Source organism: Choristoneura fumiferana, chromosome 18, assembly GCF_025370935.1.
Source record: "Choristoneura fumiferana chromosome 18, NRCan_CFum_1, whole genome shotgun sequence".
Classification (NCBI taxonomy): Eukaryota; Metazoa; Arthropoda; class Insecta; order Lepidoptera; family Tortricidae; genus Choristoneura; species Choristoneura fumiferana.
The window spans coordinates 19,901,136-19,927,049 of NC_133489.1; the positions used below are offsets into that span (position 1 = coordinate 19,901,136).

The 25,914-nt window shown below is 39.5% G+C and overlaps 3 protein-coding genes across 7 annotated transcripts in view; 2 read left to right on the forward strand and 1 right to left on the reverse strand.

The window, feature by feature from the left end:
- Positions 1 to 1,775: 1,775 nt before the first annotated feature.
- Positions 1,776 to 10,408, forward strand: LOC141438001 (cullin-4A-like). Its single transcript, XM_074101620.1, has 8 exons — positions 1,776 to 1,964; positions 3,058 to 3,250; positions 3,748 to 4,049; positions 5,571 to 5,792; positions 6,427 to 6,534; positions 7,061 to 7,231; positions 8,093 to 8,245; positions 8,790 to 10,408. Exons 1-8 carry the CDS (start codon positions 1,806 to 1,808, stop codon positions 8,883 to 8,885), a joined length of 1,404 nt encoding a protein of 467 aa, XP_073957721.1. The 5' UTR covers positions 1,776 to 1,805; the 3' UTR covers positions 8,886 to 10,408.
- A 692-nt stretch (positions 10,409 to 11,100) lies between these two features.
- LOC141437999 (mitochondrial intermediate peptidase) lies at positions 11,101 to 25,839 on the reverse strand. Of its 2 annotated transcripts, none has more exons than XM_074101619.1 (12): positions 25,764 to 25,839; positions 21,225 to 21,373; positions 20,415 to 20,674; positions 19,677 to 19,928; positions 18,175 to 18,363; positions 17,256 to 17,572; positions 16,623 to 16,786; positions 15,246 to 15,467; positions 14,596 to 14,709; positions 13,497 to 13,619; positions 12,542 to 12,724; positions 11,101 to 11,786 (listed from the first exon to the last, which is right to left on the reverse strand). In XM_074101619.1, the coding sequence occupies exons 2-12, from the start codon at positions 21,360 to 21,362 to the stop codon at positions 11,664 to 11,666; spliced, it is 2,085 nt and encodes a 694-aa protein (XP_073957720.1). In that variant the 5' UTR covers positions 21,363 to 21,373; positions 25,764 to 25,839; the 3' UTR covers positions 11,101 to 11,663. The 2 variants fall into 2 exon arrangements, with proteins under 2 accessions (XP_073957720.1, XP_073957719.1); XM_074101618.1 differs by lacking the exon at positions 25,764 to 25,839 and adding an exon at positions 23,008 to 23,179.
- HDAC6 (histone deacetylase 6) overlaps positions 23,540 to 25,914 on the forward strand; it is a 29,123-nt gene continuing 26,748 nt past the window's right edge. The window contains exons 1-3 of one of the 4 annotated variants that reach the window (XM_074101613.1): positions 23,540 to 23,722; positions 23,821 to 23,964; positions 25,166 to 25,255. In XM_074101613.1, the coding sequence (XP_073957714.1) occupies positions 23,720 to 23,722; positions 23,821 to 23,964; positions 25,166 to 25,255 (237 nt within the window). In that variant the 5' untranslated portion in view covers positions 23,540 to 23,719. Of the gene's footprint in view, positions 23,723 to 23,820; positions 23,965 to 24,074; positions 24,481 to 25,165; positions 25,256 to 25,914 lie in introns of those variants that run through there. The other 3 variants (XM_074101612.1, XM_074101614.1, XM_074101615.1) reach the window with 3 other exon arrangements.

Below are 25,914 nucleotides of genomic sequence, written 5' to 3' on the forward strand. Positions count from 1 at the left end.
ACTATATTATATACAAACAATTGTGTAAAAGTAATGTGTTTGTTTTAAATAAGTACATACATATAAATGATCTTCACAACAAACTGCAAATAGTTTTTGATGTATTTTTGTTCCACTTTACGACACCATTCCTCTTGCAGTCGTTCTGGGATTGGTACGAATAACAAATCCGGGTTATCCCGGCTGTTATTCGGACATAAAGGGACGAAACACTTGTAGCCTTCCATTTTAAACAAGTTCCGTAAGCGATTTCAAGTTTTTTTGAGGTTAGCAGTCCGCGGTGACGTTAATACCTTGACGTTAACGAAACTGTTTTTTTTTTGTGCAGTCAAAGACTACACTATCCATTGAGGATTTGATGACGTCACGCCAGCAATAAATTGATATATTTTTTATAGTAGATAGGATTAATTAAAAAAAAAAATACCGAAATTAGTTTCTTAAAATAGTCTATATTTATCAAATACATTATAAAAACCATCCAAAAAAAAAATGAAGCATGACCAATTGACAAGATTTCATATTTCTAAGACTATAATTTGATTCGTTCTCTGTATTCTGTTTGGAAAGAGAAAAACGCTGATATTTTTAAAATTTCGCTACAACTATTAATTAATTTATTACAATTTTTTTAAGATGTGCTTATTCTAAAAGGGCATAACTCCAAAACTACGACACAATAGATCCATTACTTTTGTCTAGTCTCTTAAAAAAAAGATCACGTAAATCTGACGTAGACGTTGCATAGAGACGTTGTCAAAATTATGACAGCTCCTTTTTCTGGTGAAAAAGGCAACGGAAACATATCTATTCTGTCGTAGTGTTGGCAAATTCAGGCATATTTTTTAAATTTTTTGTATTTTTTTAAATATGGAGAAATAAATTATAATAAATATTTTCCATGTTCAGGAGGCAAAACTCTTTCGAGTCCTGTAGTTATTTACAGGTGTTAAAAAAATGAAATTTTTTGAGATGTCCCGATCTCGTTAACATCCCACCTGTCGAACAAAGCCATTGTATTCTATTATGTCCTCAAGTGCATAATCCTCAGTTTAAAATTAACGAAAATATAAGATAAAATAGCTCATTGAAATAACGACTTTATTATTCACAGTAGAGAGTTCATTTTAAATAAAACTTTGTTGGCAGATAATATGTTTCAAAATTGAATGTGTCGTGGACAAGCAGCCTCATGAAAACTTATTATCTGCGAACGTGTATTTTTTTAAATGCACTTTCTGCTCTAGATGAAGTCGTTATTTGAGTGAACTATTTTATTTTATATTTCCGTTCATTTTAAACTGAGGATTATGCGGTTGAGGGCACAATAGAATACAATGGCTTTTTTCGAAAGGTGGGCTGTTAACGAGTTTGGAACATCTCAAAAATTCCTACTATACACCCGTGACATACGCTTATGAAAGAAATATGTGTTCAAGCAGTTCCTCCACCTCCACATTGTAAGAACACACACAAATCACACAAACCCATCTGCCACCACCATATATATATAAAGAGTGGAATTCCCTGCCTGCGACTGTGTTTCCTGAACACTACAATTTGGCCGCCTTCAAGTCTAGGGTGAATGAGCATTTACTAGGCAAGCGTGCTCCATCGTAGGCCTCATCCTCGCTTTCCATCAGGCGTGATTGTGGCCAATCGCAAGCCTATACAGTAAAAAAAAAAAAAAAAAACTACACAATTACTACCACTCCCGTGACTTAAACACGCAATAATGTGTTGCCCAATTCACATTTATCCTTTAAATCACTTCCAGATGGCAGTTAATCCACACGATAGAGCGCATGTTGCTCAGCGAACACCTAACGGGGATCCTTAGCAAAGGGCTAGAAGCGTTGATGGACGGCCCCCGGCTCGCAGACCTGACCACCCTGTATAGTCTGTTCAGCCGCGTCAAAGACGGCCTCACAGAGCTGTGTAGTCACTTCAATGCTTATATCAAGGTCAGTGAACTTTGAAAAACAACTTTACCACTTCTAGCCAATTTTAAAAAACATTACTGACCAAACAGATACAAAATGTATGGTCGTGGCATGTGCTAAGCTGTACCATTATGCTTGCAACGACAAAACCCTCACTGCTGAGGAGAAAGCTACCTGGATATGTCCTGAATGCACTTGTGCTTCTAAAAGCGGCCGACACAGCGAGACTCCAGTTGGGACACCTGTTAGCATTGAAAATGTAACCCATAGGAATGTTTCCACGGCCGCACCTCCTACGCTTGAGCTACAGTCACCGAAGGGTAATGTGTCTATGTCCACCCCTCCATGGAAATCCAGTTGCTTCGTGAGCAGATGACCGTGTTATCTGAGCAGATCATAGGACAGTACCACTCAGCTTTGACTGTGTGTACTGGTAAGGTTGCAGCGATCGTTGAAAGACGAGACGTTAGAGAACTCCATCGGGTCCTATTGCCTGTTCTGTGCTAGGGCGCCACCACCCGCCGCTGTGTTAGAGTCGCTGAGCCTGGAGAGACATCAAAACCGCCTGCCCAAGGTGCAACCATAGCAAACTCAGTAACCCATTGGCTTGGCCATCTGATGTTGTACCGCCGGCTGTCACGGCATCCCAGAATCACGAAACCACATACAGTACCCGGCGATAAAGATTGCACATTCCCAACACTGGCGACCGTCCATCAATCATCTTATTTATTAAGTGACGTTTTATATCAAATAAATACTGCACCTTACGTCAAATTAATTACATGTAAACTTCGGATATCTATAGAGTTGTTGCAACTACTTGGAACCCTCTTGTTCCTAAAGATGCTATCGTACAATTTAAAGTTTTGGGGGGTTTCAACAACTCTTTATTATATACTCGTATTTTCATATAAACGCGTCAGTACCTACTCTATTGCACCTGTACAACGACTGACAAACGTCACATAAGTAGTGTGTGACAAAGCTCTAAGAAGCCGAAATTAGCCGAGTCTCTTTCCAAAGACCGGTGTGCAATCTTTATGGTCGGGTACTGTACTGTAAGTTACAATAAGCTTCTTATTTTGATTATGAACCATAATAATTATTTCAGAAAAAAGGTCGGACGATAGTGATCGAGCCGGAGCGCGACAAGACGATGGTGGCGGAGCTCCTAGAATTCAAGGAACAATTGGACCATATTGTGGCTGTGTGCTTCATGCGCAACGACCGCTTCCTTTACTCCATGAGAGAGGCCTTCGAACACTTCATCAACCAGCGGCAGAATAAACCTGCGGAACTCATTGGTGAGTTTAACAATGTCGTCTATCATGTCTGTTTTTTTTTGAGACAAGTTTTATTTATAAACATGAAACTATATTTATTATCTATCTATCAAAGTACGTAAAAAAAAAACTAAAATTATAAAGGAATGTGTTATTGATGCGATCCACTGGGTGTTTATACAAGAATTTTGATAAAATCGGTTTGTTTACACTTTATATAAATTGGATTGATATAAACCATAGTAAAAAATATACCTACGGAGTGTCTAGTTATAAATGTTTTGAAAATGAAACAACCATTTTCATTTAAAATTTTACCAGGATGTGAAATAACATGCGAAAGGATTCCTGCGTGCGAAAGGGTGGCCTGATACACTGGCGTGTCTTAATAAAGGCACTGGCATATATTCTAACTTAAAACAAACAATCCTTTTTTATAGTCAAAATACCACAAACGGGACTTATCACGCTATTATTATACAAGTAATATTTACCTCGACGTACCTTTTTTATTCCAGCTAAATTTGTAGACGTAAAACTCCGAGCGGGCAACAAAGAAGCGACGGAAGAAGAATTGGAGCGGTTGCTCGACAAAATAATGGTGTTGTTCAGATTTATACACGGCAAGGATGTTTTCGAGGCGTTCTACAAGAAAGACTTGGCGAAACGGCTGCTGGTTGGCAAGTCGGCGTCCGTGGACGCTGAGAAGTCTATGCTTAGTAAGCTGAAGCAGGAGTGTGGTGGCGGCTTTACTTGTAAATTAGAGGGCATGTTCAAGGATATGGAGCTGTCCAAGGATATTAATATTACTTATAAACAGGTGAGTTCAGGTTAATTTTATTTCACCGGTTTTCATACATTCTATTTGTAGGGATAATCCTCTGAATTCGAAGGCCTGAGCTGTGTTCTAATAACATAGGACAGTATTTTACTATTTTTTTACAGTATTTATAACATTGTTCTTATGTCTATACAAGCTTTTGCCCGCAGCTTCGCCCGCGTGGAATTCGGTTATCGCGCGCTGATCCCTCGGGAACTCTGCGTTTTTTTCGGGATAAAAAGTAGCCTATGTCACTCTCGGGTCCATAAACTATCTCTTTGCCAAAAATCACGTCGATCCGCCGTTCCGTTTCAACGTGAAAGACGGACAAACATACACACAAACATAAAAACACACACATTTTCGCATTTATAATATTAAGTATGGATTTATATGTATATGTATGTACATAATTGTCAAATACCGTATTGACACCACTCACTCACTCCGGCGCACTGGAGCTAGTGTCGTGAGGCCCTTTCTCGAACCGTTTAATTTTGTAATGTTTCAAATGTCTCACGAAAGCTTTATCATCATCATCAGCCTATTGTAGTCCACTGCTGGACATATGCCTCCCCCAAAGAGCGCCATTGCGCCCTGTCCTCGGCTAGACGCATTCAGCTTCTACCAGCAGCCTTTCGCAGATGGTCACTCCACTTGGCCGTAGGGCGTCCTACATTAAGTTTGCCAAGACGCAAAACAAAACGAAAGCTTAAGTAATATTAAATTATGATTGGTTTTTTGGAGTCTTTTTTTTTTTTTTTTTAGTTGAAATAAAAAATACAAAAAGACTCCAAAAAACCAATCATAATTTGATTGCTTAGTAGCGACATCTCTTGTCTGTCGACGCTACATAGATGTCGCTAGTGCTGCTACCTAAGTAGCAAAGTAGAAATAAGCAACCTGAGATATGTATGCATAGGAAAAATTCGTGTCTAGATTCCTGTCCAGCAGTGGTGTAGGGGTTATAGCACGCAGCACGGAATGCTGAGGACCTGGGTTCGATTCCCAGTGCTGGTCTCTTTTTTGGTTTTTCTGTGCATCCATGTCTCAGTTTGTATTTTCGATAATATTAAATTACTAGCAGAATTAGTTTATCTCTACCGCGGGAACTATGCAATTTACCCGGATAAAAACTATCTAAGTATGTCCTTTCCCGGGACTTATACTTCGTTTTTTTAGCATTAGAAAGAAGGTAAGCGATCTTGACGCGTCTTTTATTGAAAAACACTTGAAAAATAAGTCACAGCAAATATTTAACAATTAGCAAGGATATATGATCATTTACATGCTTTTGGTGTCATTAGCAAGTAATAGTAACTATTACAGCCCCTAACTGTTAGGGGCTGTTTTACCATCTATTGATTAGTGTTAACCGGCGGTTAGGTGTGATGCCGTCTCTATTTGTTTTGTTCGAATAGACGGAGACGGCATAATAAAATGGCTTAGACGTGAAGTAACAAACAAACAGCGTTACAAACGTTCGCATTTATAATATGAGTGGGATTGCATTACTTCCAGCACCTAGCGGGCACGCAAGACAACTCCGGCATAGAGCTGTCCGTGTACATCCTGACGATGGGCTTCTGGCCGACGTACGGCGCGGCGGAGGCGCGGCTGCCGGCGGCGCTGACGCGGCAACAGGACCACTTCACCAAGTTCTACCTGGGCAAGCACTCCGGACGGAAGCTCACGTGGCAGCCTACGCTGGGGCACTGTGTGCTCCGGGCGCACTTTGCACAGGTATGGAGGTGGACACACATGGGCAAGGGTGTAGCTTATGGCCCATAGGGGCCAGGGGAGGGGCAAGTCATATTTTTTCACAAGCTGTTACTTAACTTGCAATGTATGTAGTGCGGGTCAAATTTTGGAAGTTGAATTTGATACTTATGTAAATCAGGTGACAGTAGAATAATCTGGTAGTGACATCCCGGTGGTCCAACCAAGCTTGTCTCTGCAGGACGGAACTCAACGGTTAATGGCATCGACTTGAAATTTGGTACGGAAACGGGTCAACAAAAAGTACAGTCTGCAAAAAAACTTGTAAAATAAAGTTCTTTTTTTAACAAAAGCTTATTTCGATTGCATCCCCCGTGCTTATTTTCTCGTTCACACACCTGCGTGGTAAGTTAATACATAAAACATGTTAAACATATAAGACTGAAGACTAAAAAGTTGCACTACAACGCAGGTAGGTGATTAGAATTACCATTATTTTTTTCCATTGTGACATGAAAATTCTCTTGAAATTGAATTTCGGGGGGGGGGGGGGACAGCTGCCTAGTTCTCTCAGAAAAACAGTGTAATAAAATGATAAGTTCGATGATCAATCGACCTTAAGCTAGTTTCGTTACACAAACACGTACTAATGTTGCAGGGTAACAAAGAGCTGCAAGTATCGCTGTTCCAAGCGCTGGTGCTTCTGTTGTTCAACGACGGAGACAACTTGTCCTTCGAGGAGATCAAAGTAGCTTCTAATATTGAGGTAAGAATCTCTTCACCTCGCCAGCGCCAACATCCCACTTCTGTGCTTGTGGGGCTCAGTGCGAATTTTCTATTGTTTATGCAAAACACATCCCTCGAAACACATCCTCGCACGTCTGTGGTCGAATCGGAGCCTTGATGCACAATGTCGACGACCGGATGGCCAAGTGGTTAGAAAACTTGACTACGATTGATACGGACTAGGTTGGGACTACTTCAATTGAGAGAGAGAGAGAGAGATTTAATTTACACATATTCTATACACAGAAAAAACACGTTAGGAAGAAATAATAATAAAAAAAAACATCGAATAATATAAATTGGAGCCCACTCAGCATAATGTTGCGGCACGTAGCGGCAAGCCACAACGCTGTTTTTCAGTGGGATCCATTAAAACTAAACACATAAAATAAAGACATATACACACTAGACTGTGACGACACGAACGCCAGTGTGTGTGTTGGTGTCAGGTGTCCCATGATTTTTTTTTTTATGTGCTATTATTTATTAATTCGTCGTGTGGTCAGGAGGGCGAGCTGCGGCGCACTCTGCAGTCGCTCGCGTGCGGCAAAGCGCGCGTGCTGACGAAGGCGCCGCGCGGCCGCGAGGTCGCCAACACGGACCATTTCTGCTTCAACGCTGACTTCACTAACAAGCTGTTCCGCATCAAGATCAACCAGATACAGATGAAGGAGACTGTAAGTTGTGCACTGTTTTAACCTCGTATGCAGGAAATCACTGATATAGCTGTAAAAATATGCAAGTGGAAGGGGCAATGGGCGGGCCACATCGCTCGAAGAATAGATAACCGTTGGGGGAGAAAAGATCTCGAGTGGCGATCGCGAACAGGAAGAAGAAGCGTTGGTAGGCATCCCACCAGGTGGACTGACGACGTCGTAAGAATTGCGAATTGAATTGATGCAGTGGCGAGTTGTCGTTCATTGTAGCGTTCTAAGGGGGAGGCCTTTGTTTAGCAGTGGACGTCTTCTGGCTGATGATAATGATGCAGGAAATAGTTTAAAAATCTTGTTTCTGATGTCCTTGCGATCGTTCAAAGGTTAACTGGAAGAGGTATCTTTAACCCTTTTCCAGGCTCCGCTAATTTAAATACGCTACCACATAACGAATCATAGTTTTATTAGTTGTTTACCTTTGAGGAATTAATTTATAAACGTATAATATTTTTAACGACTTCAAGTGATTTTGTATTTTGTACCATATTGTGAATTCACCAAGTCGAATATTTGTGCACATATGCACCATGCCTGAGTAACACCTAAGTCTGTGACTAAGGGATAAGTTAGCCTTTGTCATCTCTTTCTCTTGTTACCTGTTATTTTCATATATCATCACTACATTTTTAAAAGTTCGTAACTTTAAATTGATAATTTTTCTGAGTGAACTTTATGCGCATTATTTGAAGGGTCGATTTTGTTGACGTATCGATTTGAGATACGAGATTCTTTCAAAGTAGTGACGATTTTGATAATACGTATCAAGGGCGCCGCGTCTCATACTTTGCTGACTCCTGCATTAATGTGTGCGTGCATGTATTTCAGAGCGAAGAGCAAAAGGCGACGGAAGAGCGCGTGTTCCAAGACCGGCAGTACCAGATCGACGCGGCGATCGTGCGCGTCATGAAAATGCGCAAAGCGCTCTCGCACAACCTGCTCATCTCAGAACTGTACAACCAGCTCAAGTTCCCCGTCAAGGTAGGATAAGATATTCAATATACACCCGAACGGTATCCATGTTCATTTATTGCCAGCGATCGGACGATTCGTTGTTTGCAATAATGTTGACATGACTTCATTATTTTAAAGAGCTAAATAAAATCAGCACATAATCTGCTGTATTTTGGTCCTGGGTGACTACTACGAAATTCGAAAATCGACGTTCGTGTCGTACCGTCCCATTCCCTCGTAAATAATATAAGCGTCAACGTGATACGAAAGTCGAATTATGCAATTCGTAATAGAGGGCCGGCATCGACATCTATGTACCTTACGGCACTTGACTGGCTGTTTGGAACAAGCCGCGCGGCGCTTCAATCAATTTTACTTTGACACAACCGCTGTCACGGACGTCAACAGACTATAGTGAACTGTTCACAAAACCGCGCTGTGAACTGTTTTTGTGCGCCGTCTTGATGTAAGAAACATGCAGTCTAGTACATAGATGTCAATGAGGGCCGGGCTCTCCATTGAAGAGCACTTATGCCATATCTCTGACTGATTCAAATTATATTTTTCGCAGCCCGCCGACCTCAAGAAACGCATAGAATCCCTCATCGACCGCGACTACATGGAGCGAGATAAAGACAACCCCAACCAGTACAACTACGTGGCGTAAACGTCCACGCGATATTTATTTATATTTATTTACGTGACACAATGGACTACCTGATCAATGGCAAAATTGTACAGTGTAAAAGCAGTAACGTGACTACGACGCGCCAGTGCTGGACTCGCAAGCGTGAGGCCGAGTAGGTTTTGTAGGCACTGGGTGTGTTGTTGCGTTGTTAGATTGGTTACTGATTTACACTGTGGACCATTTGTAATAAAGCTTGGAAAAACGTGACCTTAGCAGTCCTGTCTTTTACAGACAAACCGGTATGGAAAGTCGTCTACATATTAATTGGACGATGTAATGATACAAATACGTGGCAATTTAAATGTAATTATTTTTCTATTACCTATGTTGTGATTTCAAAATCTTAGAATCGTTTTACGGAAAACCGTGACACCATTTTTATCTTGAGACCTTGTAGAATGAGTATAAATAGTTTTATCTTAATAAAAACTTCTCTATACCTGTGTGCCTTATTTTTTGTTCTTTTTATTTAACTCTGTACATTATGCCAAGTAGTAGTACTGCATTTGTCACCTTGTGCCGTATTGAAGGTTATTGACGCTCTCTTCGAAAGTACAGTCACAAGTTTTTGACTGTATTTCTGATGTATTGTAAAAGGTTTTAGCTCAAAACCGTTTATAATGACATGACATTGAAGGGACAGCAACATTTGGTTGTCACATCCAATATGTCATTATAACTGGTGTCCTATGTGCTGATCACGGGTTCTTTCTGATTTGTTTGACACTGCTAAGGTCAGAAATTATTTTTATTGACCAAAAACATGTTAAATGGAATTCGGATTCGATTTTTCCACATCGCTGTTCATTGTTAAAATCGTAAGAAAAATGGGTACCATAGACATTTTAGAAATAACATCAGATTCCTCAAAATGTACTGTTATATTTTACAAAGAAAATAATTATTTTGAGAATTACAAAGTAGAGGGAGTGACGCCACATTCGAAGTTCGTTCGTCATAGTTGGTCTTTAACTTATCATCAATTAACATACAGCTGTTACAAAATACTTTTTAGAAATGAAAAAAATCACAGTTTTGCCATAGTTTACCCGCTCAAACATTTCAAATTAAAGGATAATCTGTATAATATAACGAATCTATGTTATTTAACTATTTCTAGTTTCTCTTTTTGATGGTGTTTAGAAGAAAAACTTGCTATTTTATCGTGGCTATGAAAGCTAAATGCCAGTGTCCGTTGAACTTGTATGTGTTAATAACATTGTTAAAGCATCTCAATACTTCAACGATCGAAAGAGGATTACCTATGGTTATTACTTGTTTATTTATTCTTTTGTTTGCCCAATCACATAAATAAATCATAGAAGTTGGTGAGAATTTGTAAACTCGTGTTAATTTTTTAATTGTTTGGAAATAATTGCAATTAAAATTGACCAAAAATAATCGTATGGGTAAGTTTTCTAAATAGATCTGTACCTAATACTTCCCTTGCTCAAGAATTAGCGGCGATCAGTTAATTAAATGCAATATGAATTCAAATAGAAGATTTGGCCTTTTTATTCCCTCTTATCTATCTTTATTGTAAGGTAGAAAGATTGGAATATTTCCCGCTCCCAGCTATAGTTATAAATAATTAAATATAAATAAATCTAATAATAATACACTCAAGAAATGTGTGATATTAGACAATCGGTGGCCCTCTGGAACAAGCTCGGATTTTTGCCGATTTAAAAAACCTAGGTTGTGTTTTTTAGAATGCTTTGAGGGGCTATCTATGCAATGAAATCAAAGGCAGTCATCATTCGGTTCGGAAATTCTCTATTAGTTGAATCGTTTTTAAGTATCAATTTATTTGATACATTGATAGAAGCAGAAGTTAAACACGAAGTATTTTTTTTTTACTTTAGATTTAATATTCTTATTATTTTTTTAGCATTAGAAAGAAGGTAAGCGATCTTGACATGTATTTTTATTGAAAAACAATTTAAAAAATAAGTCACAGCGACTATGTAACAATTAGCAAGGACATATGATCATTTAGTTACTGTTTTTTTTAAAAACGTTTTTCAATAAAAAGACTTCAAGATTTTTTACCCTCTTTATAATGCTAAAAAAAACTAAGTATAGATTATTTAAGTCTGACCACAAGCCTACAGATAATATTGTGATTTCCGAACTGTGTTTGTAATTTGTGTTGAGTTGTCAGTTGCAGGAGGGCTCGCTAATTAAAAGTCTATTTATAATTTTCTAAAATTGTTTTATTTGTCCTTTTTATTCACTGGCGAGTTCGTAAACACTGGCTGATGAAAAAAAAATTAAAAATACAAGCTTTTTTTGCTGACTGTACTTTTTGTTGACTGTATTTGCATGGTCATCCAACTTACATTATGTATATCAAATTTCAAGTCCATCCGACCACTGGAAGTGGGTCAAAATTAACATGAAAGATTTGACCCAACCTACTGGGTATCTAAGTTAAATAAAAGCTTATAAAAAAGCAACTACGACGGGAATTATTTGTTTCTCAAGGAACTTTTGAAGAAGTTATTGAAGTCAAGTTAGCAAATGCACCATTTCAAGGAGATTGGCAGTTCATTAAATAAAGTTATATTTTTATACAACCACAATGTATAAACATAAACACGCACATTAACATAAATAAATATCATCAATAAAAACAAGCACACGACACAAATTTATATATAGATCTGTATTTACATATTTCTCTATTTTTAATACTTATTCAATCTCAGCACCTAGATGATATATAACTCGGACCACATTTTTATCTTTTCCCTATCATTTTTCCGCAATTTTAAAGACTGAGTCGAGGTGATCTTTGTGGTAATCCAGTTCTTCGATCAAAGCCATCGCCAGCTTGTTTGGAGTCACCTCTGTACCTAGATATTCTCGGAGAAGAACCTGTAACAATAGAAAAGTTTTAAGTTTGTCGACTCAAAATAATGAAGAAGAACCTACCAGTTTGTTGAGCTTCACATCACAGTAATAATGTTGGACTCAGAGCCAGGTAACGTCCCAGGCAGGTGCGTGCAAGTGGCGCTGGTAGTAGGATCATACACGGTGCATGGTGCTTCGTGCATTTTCTCAGAGAAAATACTAACCTAGATACAGTACGATTACTTGGAGTTAACACTTGACAGATGGGCGTGCCTTCAGTCAATTTTCAACTTTGAGTTCATACAAATAAAATAGTTTTTACATATAAACTAATTATACGCGGACGGAGTCGCGGGTAACAGCTATCAAAGAAATAAATATACAAGAATTGCTTGTTAAGAGCGTTTATTCCTGCTGAGCTGGCAACGTTGCATTTTTGTTCCATAAAAACTGAATAAAAATTAAAAATGTTTTCTGATAAAACACTTCTTAATATATAAGTTAATGTGTCTACTCCAATAATTATTCGTGATAGACTTTTATATTCCTTAAAAACGAATTAATGTTCATGACCGGTTTTTACAGAAAATGAAAGTCTATAACGAATAATTATTGGAGTAGACACATTAACTTATATATTAAGAAGTGTTCTATCAGACAACATTATTAATTTTCATTAAATTTTTATGGAATAATCGGGAAAAACTAACAAAAATGCAACGTTGCCAGCTCAGCAGGAATAAACGCTCTTAAGAGATATAAGATTAAGTGATTGTTACCTGCGGCGGGCGGGCGCCGCCGTGGCAAAGCACGCCGTGGCGCAGCGCGTCGCCGGCGCTTCGCGAGAGCGGCTGCGCCTCAAAGCTCCGTTTCCACACGCTCCACGCGAGCGCGCGCGAGATCAGGTACGAGTAGTACTTCGCGCCGTAGCCTATCAGGTGGCTGAAGCGGTGCTGCCACGCCTGCCGATAAAAAAAGTTCGGTACAGGGGTACGTTCCACTAAACGTCCGCAACGATTGTAACGCCCTCTATATTGTTGCACCTAAAGGGTACGATTCGTCTGTACGATCGATCTGATGAAAATCGTGACGATTGATCGTCTTCGATGAAGTAAATCGTTAACGATCTTGTCATACACTGTCGGTTCGTCGTTTCGATCGGTCTGAAGCGACGGATCGTACAGACTAATCGTACCGTGTATAGGGCCCTTAAGGCCCGTGGTCGTCCGTTGTCAAAAAAATTATATTTGCATGACTTATACAGTCTAAATGTATGAAACAAAAAATCCTATAACATCATATACCTAACTATAATGTACTACATTTACCGCAAATAAATTTCATTTCATTTCACTGTTGGCGACCGTGTCGCGCCCACTTCGCCCACAGATAGTGCCCAGAGATATTGGTGGGTCAGTGGGCTTTCAACATGACAGATGACATATGAACGAGATGTCATCAGAACTTCATGAACTTTCAGTCATTGTCTCTCATTCGTTTTGTCATAAACGCAACTATAAAAAGATCACGGGAATTAAATTTTACTCCAATCACTACAGCGCTCAAGATTTGCGTTGCGGCCTTTGTTAGTGGATCGGCAATTTCAGCGGTCGTAGTCGTGGGCGTTGCGGACGTTAAGTGGAATGTAGCCACTATAACAACTATAAACAACATAAACGTTTCTGAAAAAGCCATGGAAGTCTTTCCATGTTATAAAATAATGAATAAGTGTACCGTGTTCTGAACATAAGGTAGCCCGTAGTATTGTTTCTGCACGTCCCGCAACACGTCGGTGGTTTTGCCGCCGCAGGATGCGTCCGCGCCGTGGTATCGCTGATCTAACGCCGAGTAGAACACCTGGACAAACAATAGTAAATAAAGATTTTTTTAACAAAAAAGTAAAACCGACTCCAAAAAAAAATAACAAAAAATGGAACCGACTACAAAACCCTTGAAAATATTTTTCTAGGTACAGTCACCAGCACCAATATGTGACACAACAAGCGTGCATAAATATCTGATACGACTCTATTTCTAGGGCCGTAAGGACGTGTCAGATATTTTTGCACGCTCCGCTGTGGCAGATATTAATGCTGGTGACTGTACCTACTAGCTCGAAGTCGGTGCCTCAGCACGAGCCAGCAGAAGTGGGACGAAATACATTGGGGTTAAAAAAGAAATTCAATTATAAAAATACAAATAAATAAATAAATAAACTCTATAAAAAAACAGTTAGATTCAAAATGGCTGAAATGCCGACAGAACTACCTGATGCTGTTCGAATCAAATTTAAATTTAACGCAACTATCTAAACTTATTTATGATCAGCATGTCTCGTTGACATGCCATGCTCTCTTATTTTGTTCTATTCCGTTATTTGAACACACATAACCACTGGATGCTATATTGTGGAATTATTTTGTGGCCCTACGCTGTGCTTGCCGATCGGCGATCTCCATTCGAGAACTTTTCAGCCCTAACGGCCATCCGTTCTCAGTGCTATCTATATGGCCTGCCCATTGCCACTTCAACGAGTTAATTCGCTTGGCTACGTCACGCAGCGTAGGACATCCCCAAAAAGATGGATGAATGACCTGGGCCCAATTGCATAATAAAGTACAAGCTAATAGTATTAGTGAATTTCAATACAAAATCGCTAATAATATTAGCTTGTACTTTGTTATGCAATCGGGCCCTGGTTAAAAAGCGGGCTCACGGTGAATTCAGGCCGCTTCCAACCGAAACAACTGGATGTCTATGGGAGAGGCCTACGTCCAACAGACAACGTCCTACGGCTGGTATGATGATGATTTTGCGGCATTCAAGGGTTTACCTGTAGTTGCATTTCGCTGGCTCCGAACAAATATTTGGAAGCGCAAAGCCTCTGCAGCATGTGCTCAGGCATGGCCTCCCGTGTCTGGAAGTGCCGCGCGAACCGACGCACCACCTGGCAAATTAGCGAAATCCATCGTCAAACAAAGTTGTACAGTCAAGTGTAATATGAACTTATTCAAAGTTTCAAAAATAAGTAAGTACAACACACTCTTATTCAGACGCAATAAGGCCGTAGTAACATATTTCTGAGTGGTTCGAATAGATACTTATTTTTGCACTTGACTGTACAGTCGAAGAAAAGGAATCGCGTATCAGAAAGGAACATTTTCGCTGCTTTGTTGACATTCCATATCTGCCAAAAATATCATCACGATTTTTTTAAGAGAAGGTTCTTCACAAGTACGCGATTCAGTGGAAAACAAAGCATTAAGGTTCTTAAGCCATTTATGGCTTAATCTACAATAAATGTCATGAGACTAGATTCTAGTAGAATGTCAATTAACCAAATGTGATTTGCTGCTCCAGTGCTCGTTTTAATTAGTCTTATATTATAATATTAATAATAATAAACGAATGGTAGACGTTTGGTTCACCTTCAACATTTCACCACACCGTGGTCATGTCGTATTTGTTGCGCTTTCCGCTCACCTGCGGGCTGCTGGCGAAGTACTCCATGAGCACGCTGGGCAGCTCGGCCAGGTCGGTGGGGCAGCGCGTGCCCGACACGTGCTGGTAGCGGGCACGTGCCAGCATGGAGTGCAGCGCGTGCCCCACCTCGTGGAACAGGTTGTCGACGGCGCCCGGCGACAGCAGCGCCGGCCCCGACCGGTGCCCGCCGCTCAGGGACAGCATTACTACCACTATCGGGTTCTAAAGACAAATAAATCCAATAGAATAGATGGCAGGACCAGAGGTGGCTTCAGGCGTAAGCGACGTGGGCCTTGCAGCCTCGAGGTCTAAGGGCCTCGAAAGTTTCTTGTATTTTTGCTCGTTGAAATGTATGGTGTGGCATCATAGGACCTCGCAAAATGTATCTTGCCCACGTCAAATTTATTCTATCTGGGTGGAATGTATTTATTTATCTGGGTGGAACAAACCGGTAGAACGACTTAGAGGCATAACAATTACGAGGGTTATTAGTCCTTTTAAAAGATAGATAATACACAACCTAACCACTGGAGTTATAGATTATTCCTCAAGGTCTATAGAGGAGCAAATACCTAATAATTGCGTCATCTAAGTTTCTCAACTTGAACGCATAAATCAACTTCCAACCTTCTTCGCTTTGGGCTTAAAACCACTAAATTTCATAATACCTCTTTATCAATATTCCGAGCTCTCAAAACATCTTGGTCTCAAAATACCTAAATTGCAGAATGCCTAATTTTTGTCTTAAAACACCGGAACCTTAATATGGCCGAATTTCAAAATACCTTAGTCTCATAACATAATGCCTAAACTTCAAAACACTTTCATGGCAAAACAACATATGCTTAAATTAAAACAACCAAATGTCAAAATACCTAAATTTGTATTACACTGAGATTGTCAATTTTTACATAAGATGAATCTTCCTTTTTCTGCCGCGACGGTAATCTTTTGGCACAAAAAAATTAGGCATTTTTCCATTTAAGTGTCTTCGGTTTGAGTTATTTTAATATTTTGTCATTTCGGTCATTTGGTGTTTGAAGGAATTGTGCATTTCAATATTTAGGTATTTAGAGAATATGACGTTTTAGGTCAGTCATAATGAATTTCGTTCATTTTAAGAATGAGACAATTTGACATTTAGTATTATGAGCCCATTTTAATTTGAAAATTAGGGGTATTAGTGACTAATTTATTATGAAATAATTTAGTTGTTTTAAACCCAAAGCCCTTCTTCCACCAGACTCCGGCCTTTAACTAACCTATGGGTGCTAGTTCATTCTGACCCACTTCCAGTGGTCGCTTTGAGTTGAGCGTTCTACTGCCCCGCAACTGTCCTCAGGGGTCATTATTGCCCACGTCGAACCATGAACTCACCTGATAAGATCCATCAGGCAGCAGCTTCCCGCCCTGGATGGTGAAGTGGCAGTCCTGGTGCGGCTTGCCGGGCCGCTCGTACAGGTCGCAGTAGATGTGCCCCAGTAAACCCTCCTGTTCCTGCACCACGGCTAGTTTGTACACGTCCGGCGCCCACGACTCACCTGCGTACAGTTCAGGTTAGATTTATTGAATCAGGCGTTACTTTGCGGAGGTCTATATCAATGAATTAAAAATTACTTTGCTCACCCGAAAGCCAAAACACAAAGTCGGGTGAGAAAAGTAATTGTTTTTAGTTCATTATTTCAAGTTAGCTCCTATGGAGAGCTAGGTCGAGAGTTCAAGATACATCGAGAGTAAACCAATGGAACTCTCATTTTGGTTTCAGCAAGCTGCGACTGCTGAGAAGTGGAATTCGCTTTGTCGTCTGTCTTTCTGAATAATTTAGCGTTGCGAACCATACTTTAGCTCTCGCCTTTTTTTACTAGAAGTACTGCTTAAGACTTAAAACTAGAATCACCAGTTTTGTTATTTTGCATATTATTTCAACAACGAAGACTGAACTGAAAACAAAAAAAGGCGACCCAAATATGCAAATCAACTTAGTTAGACAATAGTGTTTGACACACTTACCTGGCAACATTTCTTCAGACTTCAGACTAATACCATATAACTCTTGACATAGCATATTCAGACCCTCCATGCAGCCGCCTAGCGAGAAATACGGGCTAAAGTCAGAGTTGGCTACATTTAGAAGCTGTGTTTTAGCTTTATGTGTGAAGTACGGGGTGTCCCAGCAAGCTAGGTCCTCTTGGTATGGTGTTTCCTTTTTCTTCATTTTGAGCATGGCGTCAAAGTCTATCTTGGCGCGGTCGTAGAGATTGTCTGATAGCACGTCGAGGAACTGTCTGACGTTAGCGGCTGTTTCCATGGTGCTGGCTTTTATTGCTCTGCAACAATTGGGAGACACGTTTTTCAAAGAGTAACAAAATTTATACTCTATGGGTAATAGAAACGTCGGCTTTTATAAAACTAAACATACTGTACAGAACCCTTAAATTTTCCGTTCCGTTCAAGCGTGCTTTGTCGATGAGATCAAATTGCTCCCGGCCAACTCTTCTGAATAAATGAATCGGTTCCAGATTAGATGTCTTTCAACAAACAGCGAAACTTATTGTAACTTGAGTAAACTGTAAACTGTCATGCAGTTTGGCGAAAAAATGTGTTCATGTATACACTGTGTAATTGTTAAAATGAAATAAAAAAAAAATTTGATAGAAACTTGAAAAAGTGTGCTTTTTTTTGTATCACTTATAATATTATGCCAATGTCCCTCGTCAAGATTAGACCTTTACAAATAACTGTACTGTGACCTTATAATAATAATAAATAAATATCATGGGACACTTGACACCAATAATAATATCATACTATATGTATATTTACAATTTGTTCAAAAAGTAAATCACTAGGTATAGAAATATCAATAAATTGAGCTGTCGGTCGAAGTTAACAGGACTCAAGAAAAATACGGTGTATATCCCTGACAGACCTGTCCGCGTAGCAGCCGAAGCCGCAGACGGAGGCGAGGTCATGCCGCGCCTCCAGGGTGCTGGTCAGGAGCTCGTCCTGGTGGCTGTCGGGCGCCAGGTACAGTCTGTACGCGGCCTCGCGCGCCGCCGCGTCTCCGCACTCCGCGTACACGCCGCTCACGATTATGTCGTCCCCTTCTGTGCTGAAGCTAAATAATAACAAAGCATCAAAACTGAGTCACGCAGACGAAGCAAAAAGAAGTGGTGGTTAGTGGAACACTCAATAGGCCACATAGTTCTTTAAGGAAAGAAAGATTAATAAATAAATAAATAACAATGGACACCGAAGGTATTTTGCAGGTGGTAGGACCTTGTGCAAGGTCCGCCCGGATTGCTACCACCATCTTGCTCGCTAATCCTGCCGTGAAGCAGCAGTGCTTGCACTGTTGTGTTTCGGCGTGGAGAGTAAGACAGCCGGTGAAATTACTGGCACTTGAGGTATCCCATCTTAGGCCTCTAGGTTGCAGATGTTTATGGGCGGTGGTGATCTCTTACCATCAGGAGACCCACTTGCTCGTTTGCCATCCAGTCGAATAAAAAAAAAAACACCAATTGACTTAGTCCCAAACTAAGCAAAACTTGTACTATGGATAATAAATGTACTTATATAGATAGACTAGCTTTTGGCCGCGGCTTCGCCCGCGTGGAATTCGGTTATGGCGCGCTGTTCCCTCGGGAACTGTGCATTTTTCCGTGATAAAAAGTAGCCTATGTCACTCTCTGGCCTATAAACTATATCTATGCCAAAAATCACGTCGATCCGACGCTCCGTTGCGATTTATAATATAAGTATGGATACATACTTAAATTCATATTAATCGTCTAAGACTCCAGGTCAAACACTCGTATTATTCAAGCAAATGTCTGATTAGACCGGGGATCGAACCCGGGACCTCAAGCTTCATAATCGGGTTTCCTGAACATTAGGCTATCCTGTCGTCTACAAAATAAATAAATACTTCATTGTGTTTGCTAACAAGTTACATCCCACTTCACTAATCTTATCTTACTTAGGGGCTGTTTCACCATCCATTGATTAGTGTTAAGTGACGGTTAAATGTGATGCCGTCTCCGTCTATTCGAACAAAACAAATAGAGACGGCATCACACCTAACCGACAGTTAACACTAATCAATAGATGGCGAAACAGCCCCTTAATATTATAAATGTGAAAGTTTGTGATGATGTTTGGATGTTTGAAGGCTTGGATGTTTGTTACTCAATCACGTCTAAACTGCTGAACCGCTTAAGATGAATTTCGGTATACAGATAGTTTGGGCCCCGGGAAAGTACATAGGATAGTTAATATCCCGGAAAATTGCATAGTTCCCGCGGCATAGCGATAAACGACTACTACGCGGACGGAGGCGCGGGTAACGCTAGTACCATATAACATCTAATGGGGGAGTTTTGGTGTCAAATATGCATTTTTTAATATGGTTAAGTTTCACATAATACTTACAACTGTCTAACATTCTGCGGCACAGCGTCTCTAGGCACGCGGCGGGGCCGCGCCGCGCCCGCCATAAACCGCTGCCCAGTCTGCAGTATCAGGTTATTGAGCCCGACGACCTTCCTCCGTCGCTTATCCTCGAGCTGGATGCCGCTCTGTTCGAAGTCGAAGAGGAACAGTTCTGCTAAATGCTGGTCTCCGGAGGTACCGCGCTTGACTGAGTCGCGGAGCGCTTCGTACAGGCCTTTGTGTGTGTTTAATCTGGCAGCAAAGCAATTTTATTGTTTTATTAGTAACAAATTATTTTTTTATTAATGATTAATTTTGGTAATAGTAATCTAATGACTAATACCAAAATGAATGAGAAAAAATATTGACCTGTCTCCATCACACATGGTAAATCATAAAACGTGGTACAGAAATGACATTTGGGGCATTAAAATGTATGTACTTCGTGAGGGGTAGTGATTATAATACCTAAATTTTCAGTGGTAAATTCCAAGAAAAAGTTAAGACCATTACTGAGCTACTGCATAGCACGAATAAATGATCAATATTCTCAAATTTGTTGCATAGGTGGAGGCACAACTTCATACCTATTATTTGGAATATTTTTTTTATTAATTAAAACAAAACAAAAAAAGAATGAACTACATAAAAATTAACACAATTTGGGGCAGCAGGATTCTACACCCTTACCTTGATTACTCTAAATTTGTATAACGAAATTGAAAAAAAAACACTCACTTCTCCACAACCCCACTAACACTGATACATGCGTCTTCCGCTGCGCTCGCGAAGTGCGACTGGGGATGCGCTATCCTCACAAACTCGGCCAGGTCAGCGACCTTGCACAGGGTGTCCGACAGCTCGTCGAATATCTCCACCATGGGCCGGGAAGGGCCAGACGTGGCTTCATCGATCAGTCTGTCAGTGGCCGATATTGCCTGCTCTTTTAGAATGTTGAAGCCCTCGAAGCTTGTGAGCTCAGGCTTGTTAAAAAGACCCTGAAACAAGAGCCACAATTGAAGAACAGTTTTGAATTCAGTTACCTTCATGTGTGAATTGAACACCATTGGCAGGTGAGGGGGGTTGAGCCTCACTCAGCATAATGTTTTAAGTGGTACTCATTTAAAAACACAAAAACATGCACACTGGTTGACTGGCAGAGATCCCTTCAGGGATAAGTCTGCCTTTGTACTAAACACTTTTTTTTGTAACCTTTTTGTACATCAAAGAGTATAAACAAACAGACATACACACTGTGGTTACAGTCCTGGTCCTGGTTAGGACTGTCTTTCACCTATTAGAGACCCTGGGCACAACATGTTGCATTCGGTAGGTAAGCCTGATTTTCAAGGGAGAGTTGATTAGTTATCGGTTATTGTTTAGTAATGGAGTAGGGACTAGAGGGCTCCAATGCATTGCGGGGCCCTCGGCACGTGCCCAGTGTGCCCAGTGGGGAAGAGGGGCCTGACTGTGACGACATGAATGCATGTGGAAAACTAAAAATTGTTTCAATTTGTCCATTAACTATACAGTTATCATTCCACTTACAGTTCTCTCTCTCAGGGAGTCAAAGATGGGTCTGGAGTTGGGCCTGGTGTTGAAGGCGGTGGCCAGCGGCGACCAGGTGGTGACGCCGCGCCGCTGCCGGCCCTGCCGCAGCACCCAGATCGGCTTCAACAGCTTCATTGTGGATGTATCTGCATGAACATATATTTTATTATTGGTGCTAACATATATTACACTAGCTTTTGCCTGCGGCTTCGACCGCGTGGAATGCGGTTATCGCGCGCTGTTCCCCGGGAACTCTGAATTTTTCCGGGATAAAAAGTAGCCTATGTCACTCTGGCCCATAAACTATCTCAATACCAAAATTCACGTCGATCCGTCGCTCCGTTTCGACGTAAAAGACTGACAAACATACACACACTTTCGCATTTATAATATTAGTATGGGTTAATATTATGCACACCGCTCTGCTTTCAGAGCATGACATGAGTGCGTGTGAGCTAACTTTAGGGGGCGGCAGACATGAGCTTGCCTTCGGAATCCAAAAGCTCAATGGTTACTTCAACTAAAATGTATATTTCAGAATTAAATAATTATTATTTTTTAAATTTGTGATGGTGGAAGCATTCTACACTTCCTCTGAACATAGATATAGTTAGTGTTTAGTTTTGTAACTAAGGGACCCCATCATCATCATCATCCCAGCCTATATACGTCTCACTGCTGGGCACAGGCCTCCTCTCAGAACAAGAGGGCTTGGGCCATAGTTCCCACGCGGGCCCGGTGCGGATTGGGAACTTCACACACACCATTGAATTGCTTCGCAGGTTTGTGCAGGTTTCCTCACGATGTTTTCCTTCACCGCAAAGCTCGTGGTAAATTTCAAATGTAATTCCGCACATGAATTTGGAAAAACTCAGAGGTGCGAGCCGGGGTTTGAACCCACGACCCTCTGTTTGAGAGGCGATTGGTCAAACCACTAGGCCACCACTGCTTTTTTACCCCATACATCCCTGTATTATTATCATTATTATTTTGTATTTTTTTCTTTAATTGCATCATATAGTTTTTAAGTATTTTATTTGTAATTATTTTATTTTGAAAAAATGACTGACAAGTTTCTTGCGGCGCATTCTTCTTGGCAATAATGGTCTTTCCAAAAGCGCTGGTAGTTTAAAGAAATGATGTGTAAAAGTGCCCATTGCGGCCTATTTAGTACTACTAGCAAGTAGCTATGGGGCTGTCTAATTATGTGAAATGTGCGGCAATTCCAGTGATCTTTCAAAACCAATGAGCTCCCTCAGGAGAATAAAAAGTACCATCTGAATGACTTTGGGGGGCCCCATTACTCTCCTTGTCCTAAAGTTAAAAATGACAGCTCTCTTCAGGCAAAATCAATATTGATGGTAATCATACCCAAGACACTGTTATCATGTTAATGTCATAGCACAGGCCATCATAAAAACCATACAATTTTCATCCATATTTGATCATAGATTGTTATAAATCTAATTGTTATAACTAATTTTGTATGTATGTTTTCTGCTCTAACTTGAACTTGTTGGAAATTGTACTGTTGTACTGAATTCTTAGACTGAAAATCCAACAATGTGTATATTTTTTTTTATTCCCAACTTGTTAGGTTATATCTTAGGTAACTTGGTTATTTGTACAATGATATCATCCAGATGTAAGAATATTAACATATAGTCGAGGTCACGACCGCCTCCAGCGCCTTATTTAAATCAGTCGTTTTCTTTAAAAGGCAAACGATAGGTTTTGCAACGATTCAATGAACTTGCGTAGGACGAAAAACGTAACTTACCAAACGGTACAAATGCATACGAATAAAATTGTAATACTTCAAGTGCTTAAGTAAATTGAGGAAAATTTACACCGCTAGTTCTAAATAAAAGATTAGTTCTAACAAATTTTGAAATAAAGTAAGTGTATACTATTGTATACTAACTATGAATGAATTATGCTATGTAGTGTAGTTTGACAAAATGACTGACATGACAATTGATTGACAACTGTTTTGTATAACTCGGCTAAATTATAAAGGTATTTTTTGATCATTGTAGGGTCCTAAATGTAGGAAAGTATTTAGTTTCTGTCAAAAAGTTATAAAAAAAATACATTTAAGTTTTAAAATTTATATAAATTTGAAGAATAAGTAAAAAACAGATATTTTTTATTAATTAATCAATATTTTGACCGATATTGAAATACTAATGATTGATTTTTTTTTACTACAAGGCTGATGGCCAATGATCTGGCACGCTTCGGACAGATGTAGATGCACTCTCACGTCCCCTTTTTAATTCGGTGGCCTAATAATCATCACTACATGACATTCGTGAGAATCCATCAAATATGTCAACAAATCCAACAATGCTTCATTGTCATTAGGAAATTGGTCGTTTTGTGCATTCTTTGATATTAATTGATATGTAGGTTGAGACTACCACGACGTTGAGACGACCACCTAAAAATTCTAGTGACTGAAAACTATCGAGACTCGTGTTTCTGTGAAAATGGTGAGTTAGCGTTTCTGTGCATACTTGTGCCTGAATTTATAGTTGGCGCCTTCCAACAACGTGGGTAAATATTTTGCTTTATAAAATTATCTTTCCAGTCTACCCCTCCGCCGCAGCAGCCTCAAGCACGGAGCTCCGTCGGCGACACCAAAAAGGCTACCCCACCGGCTTCGAATATTGTCACTAGAAATGGTGCCCGTAAAGCGAAAATTCAAACTCGAGCTATGTCGTCGGGAGCAAAAGTACGCCTATTAAAATAAATAGCCTACTCACTTATACAATAGCCACTGCCAGTACACTAGATAAAAGTAGATCACTGTAATTTGTCACTTTGGTTTGACTTCCTGGTTGGTTGGTTCAGTTGCTACAGATCTATTAAATAATGTTTTTCAAACGTATTTGGTCGGAAGTCTCTGGAAAACTTCGTATTATCTTTCTTTTTCAAATAGCTTCAGTAAGCCATATAGTTGAGAAAGGAAGATAAATACAGACTTTTCCGACAAAATAATGATGCCAAACGCCATCCACTACATCTGTATACATACAGATATACAGATAGACGTATAGTTACATGTACCTACCTATGTTTACTGTGAATACACAATATATACTGGCGAAAACACTACGATTGAAAGCAGCTGTGATAACCTATGATAAAAATTCTTATCGTTTTGTTGTTTAATACAGTAAGAACTCATCACTAATTTAGATGTAAACTCTGTTAACTGTGTGTTAATTAAAAAAACAGTAAATCTGAGGTAAGTTGAAGGACTTTTTAATGTAAATGTATTATTATGGCCAATTGAATGTGCACATTTAGTATTGTTACAGTTACTAGCCATCTCACATATTTATGTTCTTTTGTAACTAGGTAGATTATGTTTTTGTTTTTGGATAAAGGTTGATGTGAAAATCTATAGATTAGCATGAAAATTTGCATCTACACTATTAACTGCCTCCCTGGAGTATCTTCATGTGATAGTTTTTATTTTTTACATTTTTAAAATACCGTGGATGCTCTCACCACCCATAAATGGGTAACATGTTATAATTACTTAACCAATTTTTATTTATATCCTCTAATCTTCAAAATCTAATAGGCCCCCGCAATGCTTGAGTAAATCCCCTTTAGCCTATGGCTACTGCATGGGATACTGTCAATCAGAAACCAGTGGTAACTGAAAATCAAAGAGTAACTTTACTTTAAGCATCTGATACCTTTGCAAATAAAGGTATCTTATGACAATATTGACAATATAATTGCAGTTTATGTTGTTTATGGTACTTTTAAGTGAGATTGCATAATCTAGTAATCTCTCACTCACACATAATAATGCTATTAACACGTTGGGTGCGAAACCAGGTCTAAAACACCCTGTGAAAAAAATAGAAAAATCACTGCTGCAGCGAACGTGTTAATGATGTTTGCGTTATTATCTGCAGCCTTCAGCCTCAGTTGCCACGGTGAAGCGGAGAGCTCAGCAGAAGAAAAAGCAAACGGTAGACACTGTGCTGCGGGACCATTACCAAATTGTAAGTGAATAATCCTATAATAGAAAAGAATAGAATAAATTTATATGGCGTAAATAAAGTATGTATAGTCAGCTGCCGAGAAATGTGACCCTACTGTGTGGATTAGCCCTTGTTCACATTTTTTTTTGCTTAACACAAACTTGTCCTACAATAATGAACACACAGAAAACTAGATATTATGATAAAATTTGTTTCAATACCCACATATTTTTTATCTTTTATATACATATTTTTACTTTACTTTGTCATGTTTGTAAAAATAGTTAAGTGAATTGTAATATAATTTTTTTTTTTAAAAATGACCCAAATTTCTTGCGGCGCGTTCTTTTGGAAATGTTCGTTCCGATTGCGCTAGTAATATAAAAAAAGGGACATGTAAACAAGCCCTTTACAGCTTATTTACAGATTTTTTTTCTAAATTTTACTTTTAATACAAGCTTTTTTTGTTGGCTGTACTACATATTTGTTCAGTTACTTGGATTGTCATCTAAACTATGTATCTGTTCACCTCAGGTTTGTCATATATCACTGCACTTGTGTTTTTAGTCTTTACTCACTCACTTCACTTGTGTTTGTAATTTCTCGGTTATTTTAATTTGTAGTGGTCACACTGTATTTTCGTACTACCGACATCCGCATATCCGCTCCCCTCCACTATT